Source organism: Meles meles, chromosome 14 (assembly GCF_922984935.1).
Source record: "Meles meles chromosome 14, mMelMel3.1 paternal haplotype, whole genome shotgun sequence".
NCBI classification, from domain to species: Eukaryota; Metazoa; Chordata; class Mammalia; order Carnivora; family Mustelidae; genus Meles; species Meles meles.
The window spans coordinates 72,574,932-72,598,683 of record NC_060079.1 but is presented as its reverse complement, the minus strand read 5'-3'; the positions used below and the strand labels follow the sequence as shown (position 1 = coordinate 72,598,683).

At 42.5% G+C, this 23,752-nt stretch overlaps 1 protein-coding gene and 1 pseudogene across 3 annotated transcripts; both read left to right on the top strand.

Annotated features, from left to right (window-relative positions):
- Positions 1-1,532: 1,532 nt before the first annotated feature.
- Positions 1,533-6,561, top strand: OXGR1 (oxoglutarate receptor 1). 3 transcript variants are annotated; one of them, XM_045978192.1, is made up of 3 exons: positions 1,533-1,575; positions 3,520-3,656; positions 4,460-6,561. In XM_045978192.1, exon 3 carries the CDS (start codon positions 4,532-4,534, stop codon positions 5,543-5,545), a length of 1,014 nt encoding a protein of 337 aa, XP_045834148.1. In that variant the 5' UTR covers positions 1,533-1,575; positions 3,520-3,656; positions 4,460-4,531; the 3' UTR covers positions 5,546-6,561. The 3 variants fall into 3 exon arrangements, with proteins under 3 accessions (XP_045834148.1, XP_045834147.1, XP_045834146.1); XM_045978191.1 differs by having other exon boundaries at positions 1,544-1,833; XM_045978190.1 differs by having other exon boundaries at positions 1,544-1,837.
- A 451-nt stretch (positions 6,562-7,012) lies between these two features.
- The window catches only part of LOC123956092, a 49,569-nt pseudogene continuing 32,829 nt past the window's right edge, over positions 7,013-23,752 (top strand).

The following is a 23,752-nucleotide window of genomic DNA, read 5'->3' as shown; positions in this document are numbered from 1 at the left end:
GAACTTCCACAGACTTTATTTAAAGATCAAATGGCTAATGTCATAGCTCTCGGCCCCATCCACATGGCAAGTACTAACAGTCTTTAGGGTGACGGAGTGGCAGATTCTTACTTGAAAGCTGGGTTTGAGCAAAGGGTAGGGAGAGGGATTCCTTCAAATTCTGGAAGGACAACAATAATGCATCTCTCAAATTTGCCTGGATTAAGAAATTGGTCTGTTTTCTAGTAGTCCGAAATCAAATCAGCCCGAAATCAAATCAGATAGGTAGAGGAGGAAAAGAAGATGGATCTTTGTGAATGGAACGTGTATCTACGGTTCTTCTTGGTGACTAAAAGCAACCCCAGCTGCAGTTTCCAAGGACTCTGAAGGAACGTGAGAGGTGCTGGGCTACACGTTTATACGTCCCTGGTCCACTGGCCGCTTGAGACGAGGAAAGAACGAATGTTAACTCAGCCTTGGAATAGCACCAGAAAGACCTAGATTGTGTATCGGGTGGGAAGAGAACTCTGACAGGGTCAGATCTGGGAAGTTGGGTTAGGAGCTTATTACAAAATTAACAGACACCCTAGGAAAATCCTAGGAAAAAAACATCCTGGAAGTATCCGGAGAAGCTTGGTATCCCAGTCTGTGAGTTTCAGGAGCAAGTTGGCATTCAGGTTAGTTGTCCCCACGCCGCCGCGTGTTTGTAAAACACTAACGTCCTGCAACCAGCCTCAAATAATCAGTCTCTTCCCAATTTCGGAGAAAAAAAATAGAGCCAAAATGATGTTTTTTCTTTATAAATGAGGGCGTTTTTTTCTTTACAAAAATATCCCACATCACCAGTGCTTGCTTTTATCTGGGTGTTATCTAGTTCCAATATATGTATCCGGTTACATTGAAACTTAATAGATCATTACTGCCAGTTTATGAAGAGTCCGTTAGTTCTAGGTGGTCTGTAACTTCCCTATGACTGAGATCCACTGTTGGGGTAAAAAGTAGGGAACACATCACATTTTTCTTTACTGTGTTTTGAATGTAAAGGTGTTGTTTGTGGACATCTGGGTGGACGCCGTGAATTGCACACGACTCTAAAAACCCCCCTCGTTCTACTTCGTTCCCATCCCTGACCAATTCTGTCCCTTGTCCTAGACTTGACCCATATATCGGAAACTCAAACCTTTCTTTTGCTGAGGTTTACGGAAGAGGGGTTAAATTTCTCAGCCAGCCCCTCCTCCATAACAACTGATGGTTAGCCTTCTTTAAATCCCCAGTTGAACTGTTGTTTTTCAAAACAGTAGGGTTGTTGTTTCTACCTACAACCTGTCTTTTCCTGATAAGATTATTATTTAAAATGGCCCCTTCCCTGGGCCAGGGGGTTATTTGGCAATGACAGAAATTATAATAGTGTTTCTTGTTTTAAAGGTGGTGAAAGAAGCAAACTTTTTAAAAAACAGGATTTGCCATTTCATTAACCCTTCGGTTCAAGATGAAATTTTGCTAATGTTGCTCATTGTTCTTTTCTTCTTCCTCTTTTTTTTTTTTTTAGCAAATATATACTGAGCACTTTCTCCAAGTCGGCCCTTGGAGTAGGAGGTGAGATTCCATCTTTCTGCTTTAAGGAGTTGACAGACAAGCAGTGTGGCCTTGAATCAGGACTTACTAAGAAGTGACTTCTGGAAGTGCAGCCTCGGGCACTCTGGGACCATGACCCCTTGCTTTCAGGCTTAAATACCTCTCCATGAGCCCGTATAAAGGATGTGGCCATGAAAAAGCTCTCTGCTGTTGTTCCCTGGGCTCAGTTCTCTAACCTGCTGGTCTGAAGTCCCTGAGTCCTATCACTTCCAGGACTGTGTAGGTAATAGTTCTAGAAATAGTGAGAGTAAATTAACTTGACAGGGGGGGAAACGTTTGCTTTCCGTCTGTAATACACAGCCCAGTGAGCACTGGCCTCTCCTCCCAGAGGATCCTAGTGGCTGCCCAGTGGCAGGTTTCATATTCCTAGGCTAGTCTTTCCCCAATTCATAAGGAATAGAAGTCATCAATGTTTAAAGGCACCCTGATCTGCACCCTGAGTGGCGAGCTGGAGAATGTATTCAAGGCCAGTGAACCAGGGAAGATTCTACCGGTTCAGATTAGTGAAATTGGGCCAGTGTGAAATATACCTCTTTACTATACTGATGGGAAGTGTGAACGTGTCGATTTTGGTACCAGGTAATAGCAATAATGATGGTAGACGATGATACAGCAGTTCATATGTGTTGGGCATCCTTCAGTGCACTATGTATATTAATACATTAACTCGTTTAACTCTCCCAACCCGAAGAGCCGAGTGAGTACCACTACCACTGACAGTCTAGCCCTGCATCACACAATTTAGGATGTTTGACTAACTTAGCCCTTCTGCGATGAAGTCAAGTTCAGCCTTGTTATTTTAGGGCACTTACGTTGATTCTTTTTTTTTTTTTTTTTAAAGATTTTATTTATTTATTAGACAAATCACAAGTAGGCAGAGAGGCAGGAAGAGAGAGTAGGAAGCAGGCTCCCTGCTGAGCAGAGAGCCCGATGCGGGACTCGATCCCAGGACCCTGGGATCATGACCTGAGTGAAAGGCAGAGGCTTTAACCCACTGAGCCACCCAGGTGCCCTTACTTACGTTGATTCTTGCCTCTGCACTGTGAGAGGCAGCCTAGCTGCCCTGCTCTGTATTTTGGTTCCATCCTAACTAGTAGGGTGACCTTGAGCAAATCGCTGCTTCTTAGTGCCTCGGTTTCCTCTGTAAAAGGGGCACGATCACGGAACTACCTCACCAGGTTGCGGTGAGGATGGAATGAATGTATACACGCAAGACACTTAGAATAATAGAGCCTTGTCCACAGGAGGCACTATGATTTTCATTATCAGCTGCTTTTTCTTTCCAGCCTCATCTCCCACTGCTCCCTAATGTAGCAGCCACGCTGAGCCACTTAGAGCTCCCCTGAGCCTTCCGAAGTCTTGATATGTCAGTGGCTTTGCACGTGCTGTTCCCTTTGCCTGGAATGCCTTCCCCTACCTATTGCTACCTTCAGCTTAAATGTTCCTTCCTAACAACCTTCCTTTCCTGTCCTCCCCCGTTCTCCAGGTAGCTATTCCCATCCTTGTGTGCGATCTTGGTAGCTTCGTGCCATTTCTCTATCAAAGGACTTCGTGATTAACAACTACCCAGCATTTATTGAGCACTTATCATGCACCCAGTAGTGTTCCAAGTGTTTTTCTTGCTTTTCAAAAAAATATATCGAGAGCTCCATGGGGTAGTGTTGTATTTCGTTAAAATTATGTCCGTGTCCATCTCCCCCAGTAGACTGTGATAGCGGCTTGTACATCTGTGTGTGTTATTCATTTTGTATCCCTAAGAGCTGGCGGAGTGCCTAATTAATACACAGTGGGCACTCCATAAGTGTGTAAGTGGATACATTTTACCAACATCTATTTACATCTGAATAAAAAGCTAATTGTAAGTAATTCTTCTTTTAAATAATCTTCATGCTTTTCTCATTGCAGAAATTCACTGACAAAATTTTAGAAAACACTGATGAGGAAGAAGAAGGACGTGAAAATCCCACTGCTCCCAGCCCGGGAGGGCTTCAACAATGTGCTTAGGGACGCAGAAGTTCTCAGCGGCTAAACAGAGAATCAAGGTCAGGCCGGCTGGCGACAGAACCCAGAGCTCCCAATGCTGCATGAATCTGCTGCTCTTCCTCCCCCGGCAAACACACACGCCCTCCTGTGAACAAATTATGTTAGCTAGTAAAATAGGTTGGCAGAGCTGACCTTTGAAAATGAAATCTACCATACACAGGATGGTGAAAGGCATGAAATCTACATTTAAAAAATGGCCAGTATCCCGTCTTCTTATGCCTTCCCATTTCACATCCCATCACGTATTTGGGGGAACCTGGATGGAGAGGCAGCACAGGGAGGTAAGGCAGAATAGAAGAAGATGGCTTCTAAATCAGACTAACACGGGTTCGAACCCCGGCTTTGCCCCTAGATGCCTTACCAGGGACAGGTGGCAAACATCCCTCAGTCTCCGTTTCTTCTGTAAGATAGAGATAATAAGAAACAGTTCTCAGCGTCTTGTGAAGTTTAGAGGTCACAGAATGGTGAAGTGCTTCACGCTTGATTAATGGTGGGTCTCGTGGCGAAGTCTCTGATGGTGACATTCTATGGCTTCCCCGAACAGCAACCTTGCCAAACTGTTTTCCACTGCCAAGTGCCTTTGTTTTTTCCAATCCTTCATTTTAATTCTGAGAGTAATTTAACTTCTATATTATTATTAGATGTCTTGCCTCACCATAGTTTTCTTAGAAATTCAATCTCTTCTCCACAGGGTCTCTTTGAGATTAAAGAGAAAGAAGTGGCAAATTCAGGATCTTGGAGCAATTTTCAGATCATTGTTTTCATTACCCCATCATTAATGTTTTCTATTTTCCTTTATCAGCGAGTTAAATCGAAGCCGATTTGAAGTGCCAAACCCAGCTCTCCTTTCCCTGCAAGATGAAAGGGGATAGCCATGAATGAGCCACCAGACAATTTCGCAAATGCTTCTGACTTCCCCAATGATGCAGTGCCATTCGGAAATTGCACCGATGAAAAAATCCCACTCAAGAGGCACTACCTCCCTGTTATTTATAGCATCATCTTCCTGGTGGGCTTTCCAGGGAATGCAGTGGCAATTTCCACTTACATTTTCAGAATGCGGCCCTGGAAAGGCAGCACCGTCATCCTGCTGAACCTGGCCTGCACAGACCTGCTCTATTTGAGCAGCTTCCCTTTCCTGATTCACTACTACGCCAGCGGCGAGAACTGGGTGTTCGGGGACGTCATGTGCAAGTTTATCCGCTTCGGCTTCCACTTCAACCTGTACAGCAGCATCCTCTTCCTCACCTGCTTTAGCGTCTTCCGGTATCTTGTGATCATTCACCCACTGAGCTGCTTTTCCGTTCACAGAACGCGATGGGCCGTGGTGGCCTGCGCCGTGGTGTGGATCATTTCCCTGGTGGCCGTCATCCCCATGACCTTCCTGATCACCTCAAACACCGGGACCAACGGCTCCACCTGCCTTGACCTCACCAGCTCAGACGACCTCCCCACCATCAAGTGGTACAATCTAATTTTGACGGCCACGACTTTCTGCCTTCCCCTGGTCATAGTGACACTTTGCTATACGATGATTATCTACACCCTCACGCAAGGACCTCACAATCACAGCTGCCTGAAGCAGAAAGCGAGGAGGCTAGCCATTCTGCTACTCCTTGTGTTTTATGTATGTTTTTTACCCTTCCACATCTTGAGGGTCATCCGGATCGAATCTCACCTGCTTTCGATCAGCTGCTCTGCCGAAAACCAGATCCATGAAGCTTACATTGTTTCTAGACCCTTGGCTGCCCTGAACACCTTTGGTAACCTTGTACTGTATGTGGTAGTCAGTGACAACTTTCAGCAGGCCATCTGCTCGCTGGTGAGGTGCAACGCCAGCGGGGATCTGGAGCAAGCGAAAAAAACCAGTTACTCAAACAACCCTTGACGTACTTCATGTAGTCAACCAAGAAGAAGAGCCTGCTGAGACTTGAACTTCTAAGAAGTCCAGAATAGCTCCCTCAATGGCTCTCTGTAAATATTGTATATTCGGGTAATTATGTGTCAAAGCCAGCGCAGAGCTACCAGGAACTCTCTGCCACCCATTTATTGAGCTCTTCCCTAGGGTCAATGTAAGAATGGGATACACGCCCATTAGTAGAGGATTCACATGGGAAATTGAAACTACTGGAGGACATCTTGAGAAACATCTAGTCTCGCCAACCTACTATGCATAAATAAGATCACTAGTCTCAGTAGTTTTATCAAATTAAAACTTCACACACATGTCCCAGTTAAGGCAGTGCCAAAACGAGAAGGACACTCCTCTTACTGCTCCTTCATACTCGGGCTGTCTCTGTTGAACTTTTAGACTATCCAAGACATTATTTGTCTCTTTCTCAGTATTCTCTTTGTTTTCATTTCATGACTTTAAGACTTTGTTTTCCCTTCAAACTTTGTTTTGAGATCATTAAACGGTGCTTCTCACTAGGCTTTCATCAGTTTTGTAGATTCAAATCAACCGGTACAATACACTTGAGACAACTCAAAGATGTCAGTGCAGATGGTCGACGTACCCGTGAGCTATTGGGGGCATTATGTCTTTATTATTGTAGATCATTTTAAGAAGTTGTTACTGAAGTGAGAAAAATTAATAAGTGGTCTTAGTAATTATCAACACATCCCGGGAAAGGAAGGATGGGCCTCTTTCAGGGGAACAGAAGTACTTTTAAATATCATGTGTCTATTAGGTTTTAAGTAAAACTTAACAGTGTTTTGATTTCTGTGGAAAACTATCTCAGGAAACACCAATTCTCTTTAGATACCTTTCTCTTTTCTGACTCTCTTGAAAATATGTTATCTATTTATGTAACAGCTAAAGCTATTTTTGAGTTATGTGTGTGCCTAATTATCACGGAGTGTAAATATTTGAGAAAATGTGTAGTCTGGATATTTAAAACCTTAGTCAATGTGTTGATACAATTAATAAACTAATTTAAAATCACTGAATATACTGGTAACATTTTTCCATGAAAACCCAGCTTTACCGCCCTTCTATTTATAGGAAGCTTATGTTCTCTGTGTTTAGGGGGTAAAAATAATTTTAAGAATCAGTTTTAGAATAAATTTGGAATAGATGGTTGAAACAGAAGAACGAGTACCATGAGAATGCTTTGTGACTTTCAGGTGCTTCTAGAACTTTAGACCTAAGGGAGGATGTCAGATAGGAACCTGTGTCAAGCATGCAGGGGGAGGAAAGAGGGAAGCCAGTGGCTCCGCACAAGGACGTTTCTGGATGATGGCACCATCTCTGCCCTCCACCTTCTGAGCCATCCTCTCTGGGCCTTTCTATAGCATAGGGCATGAGCTGTTTGACTGGAGGGCTTGACTGGCTCACGTAGGCTGACTGCACAGCATGGGGCAGCCTCCTGAGGTCCACTGGAAAGCTGGAGGCTGGGTAGCTCTTCTCTCCTGTCTCTCAAATGCCGAGCCCAGCTCCACGGCCCTCACCGAAGTGTGGCCAAGTCAGCTTTTATACCACAGCTGCTGTTGTTCCATCCCTAGGAGCAAAACCCTTCCCTTTCCCTCTGTCTCTCTCTTTTCTTATTTCAAAGATTTTGCCGACCAGAAGAAAGCCACCTCAACCTCCCTTATGTCAATCTCAACTTGTCCCTATAGAATCTCTTTTTCCTTTTCCTTCTTCCCACCCATGTTCAGAACAATAAATCGCTTCTCTTTCTGAAATGAATTCTTCTGTTCCATATTTTGTCCTTCTACTTTCACGGGGACCTTGCCCTGACACTTAATCCCACTTTCTCAAATTTTTAAACTTTCTATTGCTCTGGAGAACCGATCTTAGTTTGGGAACATGCATTATTTTCCTTTATCCTCAAAAACACCTTCCCTCATTCAGCTGTGTGGTTATTCTCTTGTACCCGACCCACTCCCTGCAGATCAGGGTCAGGCGCAGATGTCTGTCTGCCTTCCGGGGTTCTGCCCATAGACTATCATCACAAAGACCCTAGCTAAATTGGATTCGAAGGGTCAGATTTATTTTCCAAAGTAAAGACTTCTGGGCTAATTGTGTTTGGAACAGAAGCCAAAAAAGAGATTGATGATACTTCTGAGACTAGAATGGGACCCAATGGCCTTGCTGTCGTAGTAGACCAAGAAACTAGGAGGACAGAAGAGCGGAGTTCTGACTCTCTGCCAGAGAAGGAGCTGCTGGGGCTGTTCACCACTGTAAAGACTCCACGTTCAAGTTAGGTCCATTGTACCTGAGGCCAGGGAATTCGGAAAAACATGTTCCAAATTTTTGGGCACGCAGTAACCCCTCTACTTTGTTTTTTATCTGTATATCATGGAAATTTAAACGGTCACAGAATTTTTTTTAAAAGTACCAAAATGACCCCACATATCCATGACTGAATTTCACCAGTAATTAACATACTTTCCTTGTCTCATCTATCCCTTTCCGTGCTTTTTTTGTGAGAATATTTAAAAGTAAGTCCTAGAGAACATAGTAGTTTTACCTATAAATGCTTCAACATTGATCTCTTTCACAAAAACAGAAAACCAACACAAAATTTAAAAAATGATTCCTTAATAGTATCCAACGTCTAATCTTTATTTTCTTTCCCTTAGTTACCTCAAACACATCTTTTTACAGGGTTTTATTTCTTTTTCAAATTAGAACCCAAACAAGGCCCGTGTACCACACATGGTTGAAGTTTCTGTTAACCTATTAGTGTTCACCTTTCCTTTATTTATGGTCATCTAGTTACAGAAGAAATCTCATCATTCGTCCTGTGGATTTTCCTGATTGTGGGTTTGCCTGTCTTAATTCCATTTTCCTCTTTGTCATGTCTCTCCAAGCCCTCTATTTGGTGGAAATTAGGAGGTGGAATTGGAGGTTAGATTAGATGCAGAATCTTTTTTCCCACCTTCCTTCCCTCCCTCTTCTCCTTCCTCCTTTGATTTCTTTCCAGCAAAACAGTACTCAGGAGCTGCAGTGTCTGACTCCCTCCATAGAGCCAGGGTTTCAGAACTATCAGCCTGAAACTCGTCTCATAACGATCTCCAACCTTGGGGCACTTGGGTGGCTCAGTTGGTTAAGCAACTGCCTTCAGCTCAGGTCATGATTCTGGAGTCCCAGGATCGAGTCCCACATCAGGCTCCCTGCTCGGCGGGGAGTCTGCTTCTCCCTCTGCCCTCTCCCCTCTCATGGTCTCTCTCTCTCTTTCTCAAATAAATAAATAAAATCTTTAAACAAACAAAAAAAGATCTCCAACCTCCTTTGTCCTTCATAGGTTATCAGTCATTGCTCATTCTTGTCTGGACCCACGAGGGCTTTTGCAATGGTGACTTAAAATTCTAACACTCTTCTGCTTTTGTTCATTATGGCTTTTCTGTAAAGAATTTTGACCCATCAACTGTCCTTTACCTGTCCCCTCAGTGCAGACCCACCCATCAGACTTAGCTCCGCCTCCTCCTTTGGGAAGGCACAAGTAGGTGATGAAAGGAGATAGGTAAGGTGCCTCCCCCCCCCCCCCCGGACCCAGTGCTCTCTCCGTGGGAGTGTAAGTGTTGGCAGTGTTTCCTTTCTACAGCAGCCAAATTTTTATTCTTCAACTCCGCAGGGTTGGCAGCCATGTCTGTGATCCACAGAGTCAGAGCTATACCCTTGAAGAAAGAGTTTGCCTTACTGCTGCCATGCTTCTCGAAATCCACATTAGTGCCTTTGCTTGTCCTCTTGGACCAGGGCAGGGCAGTTTAACTTTCCCCGAGAAAGCTCTGAGAAGAGGCAGAATAAGACGGTAGTAGCTATGGGGCCATATAGCACTTGAAGCTGTTATAATTTTCTGTTCTTCCTTTCTGTTTCTTCCTGTTCTAATTTTATTCTTAAATTTTATCCAGCAACACGGTTTGATATGATCTACCTGATACTATACAGTGAGTCCAGATCATATTAAAGGATACAAGACCAGCAACACACACAAAAAAAGGGAGAGCCCTTTCCATGGTTGAGTTCGTAGGAAGAAGATACATTACTATGCACATTGACCTGTTTTCTTTCAATTCTATTTCCCTCCCCATGCTTCTGTCTGAATATTTTCTATTTATCTTCCATTAATCCTGGCTTGTACTGTACACAATCTGAAACCCATGCATTGAATTCCTAATTTCAAATACTGTATTTTTTTAATTTATGCAATGAACTTTTGGTTATCTTTATTCTACCACTTCTGTGAAGTTTTTTTTTATTTGATCTATTTTGTCCCTTTCCCTATATTTCCTAGAACTGAATAATCAGTTAATTTAAAGTCTTTTTCCATTTACTCCAATATCATATAACCATTGGGTCCGCTTTTATTGCCTGCCATTTTACTCATGTTCATTGGTCATGTAATCTTGTCTCCTTGCATGTCCATTAATCTTTGCTTGAATGACAGAAATTGCGTTTCAAGGCACTCAAAAGGGCTCCCCTGAGAGGTTTTTTTTTTCAGTGATTTTACTTTTCAATTGTAAAATTTCTATTGAATTCCACTTCTCTTCTGAAGTTTCCTCTCCTTCACTAAATACATAATTTTCCTTTAACTCTTTAAATATTTTAAATATATACAAATAGCTCCTTTACCTGTAGGGCCTGGTTAGCCAGAGGGAGCCCTTTGGTTGTAAACTTAGATTGACCCCGCCCCTCCCAGAGGAACTTACTTGCAAACCCCGGATATAGGAGCCGGATGGAGACATCCAATCAGTGGGGCACGCATATATTTACTATGGTAAATTGAAATTCAGTTGGTCACCTATATTGCTGACTGAGCATGACTGTGCAGTTCTCCCTGTGTGTTGCAATCTCATTGGCCACCTGTGTGTGGGCCGGACTCAACCACCTCTATAAAGGTTAGTCTGTGAGGGGATAGGTAGTGATAGTCATTGGTGTAGTCGTCAGGAGCGGTGCCACCGGGAGTGGCCTCACTGGGAGCTGCGTTGTCGGGAGTGGCGTTGTCAGGGTCGTCATCCTCATCGTCATTGCCTCTTCGTAAGAGACGGCCCCGACCGGTTGGTTTGATTTTCGATGCTTGGTGTGAAATAAAGCTTTGCTTGACTTTTGCTGTGCATCAGTTTCGTTCCTTTGATCACGGCCCCTAACATTAACATCTTTGTCTGTTAAATCTAGCATCTGGTTCATATTAGTTTCCTCAGCATGCTGAGGAATTATGACAAATTTAGTGGCTTAAGACAACACAGAATCACTTTCTTTCAGAGGTCAGAAGTCCTGCCTTGCTTCTGGAGGTTCTGGGCTGGAAGCCATTTCCTTATGTTTCCCAGATTCAAGATGCCTGCCACCAGCAATCCTTGATTCATGGCCCACCTTCCATCTTCAAAGCCAGCAGCACAGTATCTTGGAATCTCTCTGACCTGTGCTTCTAGTGGTCTATCTCCTCTGTCCGACTCTGATTCTCCTGCCTTCCTTTTATTGTAACCCTTGCAATTATATTGCCCCCCCCGCCACCCCGATAAGTCAGGACAATCTCATTTCAAAACCCATAAATGAATCACATCCTCCAAGTCCCTTTTTCTGTGTAATTTAGCATATTTGCAGGTTCTTGGGATTAGGACAGGACATGTTTGGAAAGATGTTATCTAGCTGACCACAGTGGTTTTTTAAAGACCAGCTGGCGCCTGGGTGGCTCAGTGGATTAAGCCGCTGCCTTCGGCTCAGGTCATGATCTCAGGGTCCTGGGATCGAGCCCCGCATCGGGCTCTCTGCTCCGCAGGGAGCCTGCTTCCTCCTCTCTCTCTGCCTGCCTCTCTGCCTACTTGTGATCTCTGTCTGTCAAATAAATAAATAAAATCTTTAAAAAAAAAAAAAAAAAAAAAAAAAAAAAAAAAAATAAAGACCAGCTGGCTAACCGAACAATAGCAACAATGTAACGTGACCTTGAGGCTAGTTTCTTTTTTCTTTTATTTTTAAAAGTATTTTTATTTATTTATTTGAGAGAGAGTGAGAGAGAGAGAGCAAGAGCATGCATAAGTGTGGGAGGAGCATAAGGGGAGGGACAAGCAGACTCCACGCAGAGCATGGAGCCCAACTCGGGGCTCGATCTCATGACCCTGAGATCATGACCTGAGCCAAAATCAAGAGCTGAATGCTTAACTCACTGAGCCACCCAGGTACCCTAAGGCTAATTTTTTTTCCCCCTGAGGCTAATTTCTAATTGCTTTTCTTTTCTTGGCTGTGAGACTGTTTTGCTTGTCTAATTTATTTTATTTATTTATTTTTATATATATATATATATTTTTTTTTTACTGCATATAGGACATTATGAATACATCATTGTGGAGACTTTAGAATCTATTATTGTCCTCTGAAGACTGTTGACTTTTCTCTGGTAGACGCATCAATTACTTGCTAATCACTTTAAAACTATGTCGACTTGGTTTTACAGTTTTTTAAAGAACAGATTTGTGAAAAACCCGAGATGTTTTCCACACCCTTCTAATCCAGCAGGACCCCAAATACCAAATTCTGTTTCTCTTCTGGTCTTGGCCAAACTTCAAAGCATGTTTAGGACCGACCTTACTTTGGGGCATGGTCTTTACTACCAAGATTCAGTTTTCTGCTGTCTCAGTGAGATTAGTTACTAATTAGTTAGTAACATTTTTCTTCCCTGGCTGGGCCAGAATGGCAACCTCCTCTAGCATTGCTCCAACATTAGTTTTTCTCCGATTCCTTAACGGCTGCTTGCTGGTCAATCTCAAGTGATCTCACCCTGCCAATCTCAAGTGATCTCACACAGGCCTTGGCCCAGGAATCACAAGGAATCTCCATATATTTCTACCCCTGTGCTCCCCATGATTTCGTCATCCTTGGTGCTCTACTCCAAATATTTCAGATGCTTCAGCAATGCCAAACTCCATCTCCTTAGCTCAGTGGGACCACATGTCCTGTTCTCTGTTTAAACTTCTCTGCTTAAACGTCTGATCTCTGCACCACAGTTAGGAACTTACCCCCAGACACAGATCCGGGGTGACTGTGGGGCTCACACTATTACTTTGTCTACGGGTCTAGCTTGACGACACTGGGTTATACGTGTTGTCCAGTGCTATTGTGGTTAACGGTGCAAGAGCATCTCCCTTCCGTTCCCCGACAGTCTGTGCCAGCTGAGGGAGCAGCACCCATGTGGGACGTTTCCCGCCTCTCCCATGAACCCTTTCCACTATTCACTCTTCTAAACTGTTGGGAGATTTTGATTTAAACCTGGAGGTGGGACCCTTATCTCTTCCCCTCCAACGACACTGATGTAACAACAGGAACATAACTGTAAAGATATTAGAAAATTTAGAAACTGAAAGCCCGTGGCTGAATGGTGAAACCCAAAGAAAACAAAGCTGGTCCAGCAGAGGATCCAGAGGCGGCTAATGTAGTCCCTCTAACCACAAAATTCTCCGGGGTTAGAGCTACTGGCTATTTCTTGGAGAGGGTTGTAAATGGGGCTGACGGCAAGGAGCTTGATTTAAAGCTTGAATAAGAAACAACGGCATCTCTAGATACTCCCTCTTCTCCTGAACAAACCAATGATGGACCCTTTTCCACAGCAGAATTCAAAGCTTTTCAATCTGGGGAGGTCAGACCAGGAAGTTTCTTGGGGACAGCAGATAAAACTGAAGGCAGCATCAAAGCGAGGTCTGATATATCTGGTAGAAACATGTGGCTCTGATACCTGATACTGGAAACTCATGTTTCCATTTCCCAGCAGAATATTGGTGCATTCTTCTCCATGGAAATGAAAAGATGTCAATAACCAATATAATTTATTAGCACTAGTGAAGTGCTGGGCTCCCTTTTCTTCCTCTGCTTTCTTCATGCACCTGGGTAACCTGACTTCAAAGACCATGCACAGAACCGCTACACTCTCCTGACTTACATAAAAGAAGAGAAAATTCTAGATGCTAACAGTCAGGGCAGAGCTCAGCCTACTTACCCACGATGCTGCCCACTAGTTGACCCGCTTGTCAACCCTACTTCTTAGTGCCTTACTCTTCAGAACAAGCAGACAGCCACAAATAACAAGGCAAGCGATGAAAGCCTATAGTACAATCAGAGACTCCAAAATAAACAAACAGGGAAAAAGCACATTGGGAAACAGAAACACTGTAGCGAGCATAAGAAAATTTCAAAACACCTTTAAATTAATACTCTCTGAGACATCTTTGACATAGACCAGGAGGTTCTAAAGGAATGACTGTTCAAAGAACAACACAGAGCTCTTGGATACTGAGCTGGGGAAGATGAGTGGGGTTAGTCCACATCCCCTTCATTAATGGCCCACAACTTGGCATGTACTTTGCTCTGGGGAGTTGAGAGTTCTCCTTGCATGTCCTTTCAATGTATTCTAACTGTTTGATAACTAGAAGAAGGTCTATGAGGCTGGTCACAGGGTGCCAGAGTTATTGCCTGATTTCAGTGCAGGTGAAGCGTTCTCTGATTTTTGTAACTTGGTGCACATTTCAGAGGTTTTAAGAAAGTGGAATTTCTTTTGAGTGCACCTAAACCACTGCGTTTCTTGGAGTTGCTCTATTTCCTTATTCTTTTTTTGTCCTATGATTAGATATGAAATAAAAGTAGATGCTATGGGATTACATAATAGCATATAATTTGCTTTCTATGATTTAAAAATATGCTCATAGCTTGAGCACAATTTTTTTTCTTCTAGAAATGCTCACTAACACTACCTTGATGTTTCTAAAGGATGTGGGTTTTGTTGTTTTTTTTTTGAGTAATCACAGTACCTTCCACAAACATTTAAAAAATAAAACATAGATCCATAAAATCCTTATTCTTTATTTATATTGTTGCTCGTTGAGTAGAAGGATTTCTAGATTGGAAGAATGCATGCTTAGGACTCAGTATCAGTTTTAACTCTATTCAGGTTAACTCACACCAGCATCTTGGAAAGCTTTATGTCATTGTGCTACCCCTGAAGACAGAGACCTTCATGGTGAGCAAGTCCACTTTCAAAGATGCCGCAGTCTTGCAAATCAGAGGCATTATTCCTATGCACCTTTCAGGTTGGTTGTTTATGCTGTGCTGCTTTACTTATCAAATCTTAGCAAAATGTTTATCCCGTTCATTTTGTGTCCTAGTTTATTATTATTCTAGTTATGTCCAGAAGACTGCAATCTGAAGGGATTATTTCAGGAACATATATAATTATCTAAATCTCTTTTACCAATAACTCTAAAGGGTGTTCTAAATGGTAAATCCACAGAAATGTCTTAGAGCGCTAATTGTACATGGCTAAATGCCCCATTTATCTGTTTAAATCCACCTAGGAGATGAATAATACTACAGTATTTGGTATTAAATACTTAGTGTTATCCCATTGTCAGAGGCAACTTTATAAATATATGAATCTTAAACCAGGAAAGCCAAATAAAATAAAATAAAAACAAAACTACATATGCACCACAAATGATGCTCTCTGTATCAAATAGCAAACTACCTTCCTGTAAAACATTTTCTGATTCACATAGTCCATTTAAAACTTCAAATAATAGGCTTTTCCCCCCTCTAAACCCAGATATTATTTGTATTTAGGAATTAAAACAAGGCCAATGTTAAGGTCCTATTCAATTTATTTATTTTTTTTTCAGCGTAACAGTATTCATTGTTTTTGCACAACACCCAGTGCTGCATGCAATACGTGCCCTCCCTATTACCCACCACCTGGTTCCCCCAACCTCCCACTCTTGCCCCTTCAAAACCCTCAGATTGTTTTTCAGAGTCCATAGTCTCTTATGGTTCGTTAAGGCCCTATTCAATTTTTAATCACTCACAAGAGCACTGCTAAAATTCAGTGTCTTTTAAAAAAAGACTTATTTATTTATTTGAGAGAGGGAGCGTGAGTGGGAGGGGCCAAGGGAGATAGAATTCTCAATCAGACTCTGTCCTGAACATGGCCCCCATGCTGGGCTCTATCCCAGGACCCCAACATCATGACCTGAGTCAAAACCAAGAGTTGGACGCTCAACCTACTATGCCACCCAGTTTCCCCTAACGTTGAGCCTTTGAGAAGCTTTCTCCAACCACCCAGCATTATGTGAGAAGATGTGATATATGGAACAACAACAAAAATGAGCCCTTCTCAGAATAAGAAATATCTGCTTATAATCCTAATTCTTATTTGACCAGTTTCCAGGTATGGAAAACTCATGCTTAAAGTGAGTCTGTGTATTGCCTTTGAAGATGAGGAAGAAGACCGTTATTGCTGATAACATGCTAAATTAAATCTCCTGCATGAGCTTCCAGATGGAAACAGCAAAAATGGATAAATAAAATACTTTCATAAACACCCGTAAAAATGCTCACTGAGTTTGTAGAAAACTAAAGAATCCACAAAGGGTAAAAATACTTATACAGATGAGAAAATAGAAGTCAGCAAGCAGCAAAAGCTGTAATTTTCCAAATAGTATCTGGTGTTTTGAGCCAGATACCAAAACAGATACAGCTGGGGTGAGTAGGGTGAGCATATATACTGGTTTACCGAGGACAGCATTAGTTAATGTCTGTTACCCTGGTCTAATTATTAACAGTACCCACTCTTATTCTTAAAAGTGTCTTGAGTGAGGGTGCCTGGGTGGCTCAGTGGGTTAAGCCTGCTTCTCTCTCTCTCTCTCTCTCTCTCTGCCTGCCTATCTACTTGTGATCTCTCTCTGTCAAATAAATAAATAAAATCTTTTAAAAAAAAAGTGTCTTGAGTGATACATTCTAACTATAAGAGGTAGGACAAAATGTAGGAAACTCAAAAAAGTAGGGATTCCAGTAAGAGATCTTGCAAAACTCTGCATGTTAATGGGCTCTACTTTCCATGTTAGGAAGAATTATAAATAAGGCTACAAAGCAGAAGGGAGCACATGTGTATTAGGCTGCATTTATTTTGACACAGGATAGAAGGAAAACGAATCGCCCCTGAGAAATCATAGTCAGCATTAAGCCCTCATGTAAACTTGTTGTTATCTGCACATTAAAATTGAAGTTCAAGTGGAGAATTGCATTTAAAGTGATTTCCAGATGGGGAATCCCACCAGGCAACTGACAGAGCATATGGGAAACCTCTCTGAGGGGACACAGCTTTAACCTAGGTCTCCAAGAATTCCTAGTGGTAAAATTTCCAAGGAAAATGAGAAACATATTAAAAAAAAAAAACCAAGAAATGCCAACAAAAGGGCACAATGGGTGAAATATATCAGAGTTGGAGGATAGAAGAATCAGACCATCAAAAGTCTCCTATGTGAGAAATATCAGGAAGGGGCTGTAAAATAGAATGTGTATTTTTTTTTTTTTTTTTTTTTTTGGCTCTTAGGTCGTGATGCTCAGAGGTGAGAAAATCCACAGAAGCACGGCAGGAGTATCGATAAAACACTCTTCACCTCCCCCGGACGCACAAGCCTGAGTGGGCCCTGGTGGCCTGCGCACGGTGTCCAGCGCCCACCGCAGGGCTGGTGCCCACCAGGGGGAGTGGGTCAGGGAACTGGGTCGGGGGCCACCAGGAGAGGCCACTGGCCACAACTGCAGGGGATAGAATGTGTATTTTTTTTAAAAAATTTAAGAAAACTTTGAGAGGAGGAGTGATGAAAAGGAGACAATAGGATGATTGAGCAAATTTAGAAAAACAGACTTCTAGAAATAACAAACATAAGTTGAAATAAAAAATATTAATGGATTGGTAAAACAGAGATTGGACACAGCAAAAGGAAAATTAATTAACTGGAAATGGGATAGGAGGAAAAAAAAAAACTACCTAGAATTCAACCCAAAGGAACAAGAAAATGAAAAGTAAAAAAGAGATCTGGAGCAAAGTCTGAGAAGCCCTGCAAATACACAAGCAGATATTCTGAAGGAGATGTGAAAGAACAGGGAAAAAGCAAAAACAGTTGTGCAATTAGGTCATAATTGTTTTTTGTATTGCTTGACAAGTGAACAAATGGATCACACAGAGGAAGGTTTTGCATAGAACAGTGATGAAGGGGTGTCTGGTTGGCTCAGTGGGTTAAGCAACCAACTCTTGATTTTGGCTCAGGTCATGATCTCAGGGCTATGAGATCAGGCCCTGCATTAAGCCTCATGTTGGGCTTTGCATTGGGCATGGAGCTTGCTTAAGATTCTCTCTCTCACTATCCTTCTGCCCTTCCCCACCCTCTAAACACACACACACACACACACACACACACACACACACACACACACAGTGATGAAAATCTGTCATAAAGCAAGGATTGCAATGATCCCAATTCTGTTCACCTGGGAATTATAAAAGATAAGGACGTCAGCCAGCCAGTAAGTAAATAAGTAAATATCAATCTATCCAAATGAAGTCAAGAAAGAAGAGAGAAAAAGAAGCAGAAATGTGGGATAAACAGAAGCCATAAAATAAGGTGGAAAAATCAATACAAATATGTCAGTAATTACAATAAATGTGAAAAGACTAAATATCCCAGTTAAAAATAATAGGACTTTCAGACTACACTTTAATTGAATATAATGTACGTTCTTTTAAAGAAACGTATCTAAGACATAAAGCAACGTATTAACTTATGGAAAAATAAAAAAATGCAACATACTTATAACAATGAAATAAGTAGGACTAGAAATTGTCTTGAAACAATAGAACTTTATTACACACTAAAAAAAAAAATCAGTGTGGATGTTTTTGGTCAGAAGATCGCTTGTGTCTACACAGTGAGTCAGGGACCCAACAGCTTTTCATTTCATGAGGCCTCCACTGCCCAGGGACTGGGAGGTTTCTTCTTAACCACTTTCCTCACATTCCATCAGCAGTAACTGGTCTAGCTGTAGATCCTCATTATCTGGCTATTTAGGAATTAAAAGACTAGTTATCTGGCAACCATCCCACTCCAATACAGAGAAACAGAATAAATTAAAGATAATATCAGTGTAAAAGCTCCTTCAGAAAAAGGAAAGGAAAGAAGACAATCATCATGGGAATGTTGGAATCCTGCCATGCAGTCATTGGGAAGCCTCTTTTCCCTTGGCTGTGGTGTTCTTTACCTTGATTAGGCTCAATTCTGTTCTCTAGAAGAAACTTCCTTTCCACCACTCCCTGCTGTCCAGCACGTATTTCCTGATTGTTTCTTCTCTGAGGCAAGGCTTTCAAGCTTTAGTAAGCATCAGAATCCCTTGGAGGGCTTACTGCAGCACAAATTGCTAGGCACCATCCCTATAATTTTTGATTCAGTGAGTCTGGGCGATTTACATTTCTAACAGTTTCCTGGGTGATGGTGAAGCTGTTGGTTTGGGGACCACACTTTGGGAGAACCACTGCCCTAAGGCCCCATCTGAAATGGGCTGGAGGCATACATTCTCCTTGAGGAAGTTGTTTTCACTGCCAACTTCCTACAGGGGCAAGTTTGGAGGCATGAGAGCTACATTATAGTCGCAGGCTTTTTTAAAATCAGACTTCAGTTTATTTAGCAAGAGAATTCCCAGAGATACTTACTAGATTCCTTATCTATTTGCTTCCAGTAAATCCCATGTATGGATAACCATATTAATTCTACCCTGGATCGAATTACCTGATACGTATCTTTGCTTTCTGCGCTCCACCTCCCATGGTTGACTCTCTCAATGCAATGACAGGTATCTTGGGGTTATGTTATAAAATAACCTTGAGTTGAAAAGAAATAACCTTAATGCAATCTTTGCCACAGGCCTTAACCCATTTGTGTAATTAAGAATTCCTGTTGGAACTTTGTTGTTCAAAATCCTTTTTATTCTAACTTAAAAAAAAAGATATATTTATTTATTTGAGAGAGAAAGAATGAGAGCAGGGGGAGGGGCAGAGGGAGAGAATCTCATGCAGACCCTGCACTGAGCCAGGAGTCCGACTTGGGACTCTGTCTCACAACCTATGAGATCATGACCTGAGCCAAAACCAGTAGTCAGATGTTTAACCAACTGAGCCACCCAAGCACCCCTCTTTCAAACTTTTAATCCTGGCTTAGAGTGCAGAAACAGTTTTGCCAAGCCCCAGTTTCTAGGCTTTTTCCATAACTTTCCATCTCTGCTCTTGAGCTTGCCACTACTTGCTGGGATACATCTTCTTTTTTATACTTTGCTATAAACAGTGAACAGAAACGAACACACTAACATTTTTCTAGCTCCTTCCAACTACTGCTTGCAGATCTACACATCTCCTAGGCACCAGATACACTTTCAAAATTACAGCAGGTAAAGCTTTATGCTACCATGAAAGGGAACTCTGTATTTCTGTCTTGACTTACGGATTTCCTCACTGCCTCCCACCCACCTATAACAGATCAATGCTACAAATCTCACAATTTGTTAAGGGGGTTTTCAACTTCAAGATGCCAATTTCCATCCTGGTTAGGGTAATGATGGCTGATGAAACAAATGTAGTGGTTAATACAACACAAATCCTATTCTTGCTCAACTGACTGCCCAGCATGGGTGTTCCCGGCTGGCAGGCTATTTACCTGCGTGCAGGGATTCAAGCATCTTTGTTCCTTCCATCTGCAGCTTCACCAAATCCCAGTAGAGCAGACTCCTTGAATCTTTGTGGATGAGGAAAAAGAGAAGGCACACACAACTTCTATTAGTGTTACATCACTTCTCTACATATCCCGGGGTCAAAAGGAGGAGGAGGAACTGGGACTGTTTGAGGGTGACCTGGGGGGGAAGGAACCATTGAGGACCCAGAGTTTTAGTGGTCAAAGCTCAAGTTAGGGAGGTGGGGGAAGAATCGGAGAAGCTAAAGGAGCTACAGAACGAGGTAGAGAAACAGATGAATATGAGTCCACCTCTAGGCAATGCTGGCCCAGCGATCATGTCCAGTGAAGAGAAGATGGAGGCTGCTGCCTGTTCCATCTCTGTTGGCAAAGCGGACTATGATGCAACAGCAGAAGGGCCAGAAGCACTCGTTCGTGGCTGTGGTTCAATCAACCACGTTACCTTACTCTGTGACAGGTCTAGTGGCCATCCTGAAGGGTTTGCGTATGTAGAGTTCTCAGACAAAGAGTCAGTGAGGACTTCCTCGGCCTTAGATGAGTCCCTATTTAGAGGAAGACAAATCAGGGTTATCCCAAAACGAACCAATGGACCAGGGTTTCCCATGAGCCTGAGTCCATGCTGGACCACCAACTACAACAGTTCCCGCTCTCCCTTCTACCATGGTTTTACAGCAGGCCCTGGGGTTGTGTCTACAGGCTAGAGCAACATCATGGTATTCCCTTTACTTTAAAAAAAAGTGTGTATTAGGAGGTGAGGGGGGAAAAGAGGAAAGAAGGAAAAAGAAAACGAATTAAAAAAAAAAAAGAAGATGGCCTTGATGGAAAAAAATATCTTTTGTTAGGAAAAGAGAGTCATTAAATTCCATCTCCACGCAAAGATGAATTAACTAATTGCTGACTAAGAAGCTACTTCCCCACAGTAACTATCCTCAGAAAGGGGAGAGGGGCATGATGTAGGGGATCCTGCAGACAATCACATTTCCTTGCCACAAATATGAAAGATAATACAGTAACACTTCAGAAGACAAAGGAGTCTGTCTTTAAAAATCTGAAAAAGAAAGGATCTTTAAAAAAGCCACAAGAGTTACAACCCATAAATAAATGGATAAATTCAACACATAAAAAATGAAGAGCTTCTATTCATCAAAACACACCATAAAGAGAGCAAAAGACAGGTCTCAAATGTATTGAAAGGCAGTCTTAGAAGATATTTGCTGTAGAAACAGCTGACCCTACATATCCAGAATACACCAAAAAAGTCCTTACAGGGGCGCCTGGGTGGCTCAGTGGTTTGGGCCACTGCCTTCGGCTCGGGTCGTGGTCTCGGGGTCCTGGGATCGAGTCCCGCGTCGGGCTCTCTGCTCGACGGGGAGCCTGCTTCCCTCTCACTCTCTCTGCTTGCCTCTCTGCCTGCTTGTGGTCTCTCTCTGTCAAATAAATAAATAAAATCTTAAAAAAAAAAGTCCTTACAAGTGAACAAAAGAGATAATTCAGTAGAAGCAATAAGTAAAAATACAGAGCAATTTCCCAAAAGTAGCGTGAATGGCCGACAGAGAGATAGAAAGCAGCTTCAACTCACTGGAATTCAGGGAAATGCAAAATTGGACAGCAGAGGGTGGCCATTTCAATTCCAGCAGACTGGTTAAGGGTTTGAAAGTTGGACAACACAAGGTATCAGTGAGGAGATGAAGCAAAGGGAATTCTCTTACAAGAGAAACAATTCATATGCTAATTTGTAAACACAGATTGCCATTCCTCATAAAGGAAGCAGGTATGGGGGGGGGGGGGTCCTTGTTTTCTTATTGTTCAGTAGTAAACTGTGTGTATGTGTGTGTGTGAGAGAGAGAGACAGAGACAGAGAGAGAAGCCAGAGATCTATTTCACAATATAAACACTGACCACAAGTCCATCAAGGACTCTTGCAAATGCAATGGAAGAATTATGGAAAAGATGGTGGTCGGTTACACTGGACACATGTGTGATATCTCACACTGCCTCTTCCCAGTCCACCTGTTTAAAAGTGGCCCTTTCTTCTATCGCTGGATAAGCAATGGCTAGCATTTCCTCAGATCCCCGTGAAATGCCAGCCTCAACAAATCCACCCCATCTTTTCAGTCTTCTGAGTCCTGGGGACCACAGGAGGAGAGAGCCCAGCGATGGAATCTTTTCCATCCCAACGCACAGCCCCCTGCACGAAACTCACGGAGTCAGCGCACCTTCTGTTGATGTCAGCGGGGTTAATTAAGAAGAGTTGGTGTCATTTCCAATAATTACGAGAGATCAAAATTTACAGAAGGCGCTCCGAGGGCCTGGAGGCTCTAGCAAACAAATCTGCCTCCGACCACACAGCCACAGATGTTACATCTCAGATTGGATTTTTCAAATCATTGTGCTTTCGGAAGGCCGGGGCAGGAGGATAACCTGGTTCCCACCTCATGCGCCGGACTTGAAAACGAGGAAAAGGGCCCCAAGAAATGCCATATGGCTGTACTCAGCGGTCTTAAAGATGCACACAATTCATTTTCCATTTCTCAGAGGAGTGAAATTTAGAGCTTTTTCTCCAGCAGCCAGGCTTTAAGGACAGAAATAGGCTCTTCCCTGTCAACTTTCAAACTGAAATAACCAATTCTTATAATAAACTATCAAATGCAGTCTAAAAGAGGCAGAATTTTACACGGCCCTGTGTTGGGGAGCACAGAAAAAGAGGTTGGAAAAAATAAATTGGAAGTTTGTGCCTGTCTTTGTGGAACGTGAGGTGAAGCCATTCTAGAATTTTCCTCTCTCTGAAGGCGCTCCCCAAATCATTTCAAATACTACGAGCACAGCAGGCTCTCCTTTATCCCCCTCAGGCGAAATTTTGCTCCCTAATTGCACATTACTTTGCCTCAAACGCCAGAAACAAAATAACCACTAGAGGGCATAAAAAAACCTTATTAGAAATAAAAGTGCCTTAGAGAAAACCCTCAATATCCGAAAAAAATGAAAAGCTTAAAATGCTGTCTTAGCCAAAGACAGCTGGGAAAGGCAAAGTGAGGATGCATTTTAAAAATACAATCTCTTTCTATAAAATACGATCCTCCTTTTGGAATGTGAATTAAATAGACAAAATTGGTACATGGGCGCATTTTCCCACTGATGTGAAACAATTTCTAACCTACCTTACAATTTAGATTAGCTTGTAGATATCAGTGGTTTTCCTCCAGAAAGTGGCAATTAAACATTGCAGTACTCTTGGTTTGCAAAACCAACACTTTCCTAATTCACTGTGCTTGGAAGCTTCCAAGAGACCCCTGAACCATAAGAGGTGGAGGTCTAGTGTATGGAGATTTGTGGGGGGGGGGGGGGGGGGGAACAGTAGGATCATCTGTTGTCGGGATCTGATTGTGCACTGAACTCCCTGGGATGTAAAGCAATGATCATCGAGCTAGGCTAATCCTTCCTCTGGTTGGTTTGTGGTCCTTCTTCGCACTGATGCTGGTGGGAGTGATTGGAGGCGGTTGTGGTGTTCATCTTGGGTCTGTGGGTCTTCAGGATGTAAGAAATGCATGTCAGCTTTGGAATTCTGCTTGGTAATAAAAATGAATTTCTAAACCATGCTATG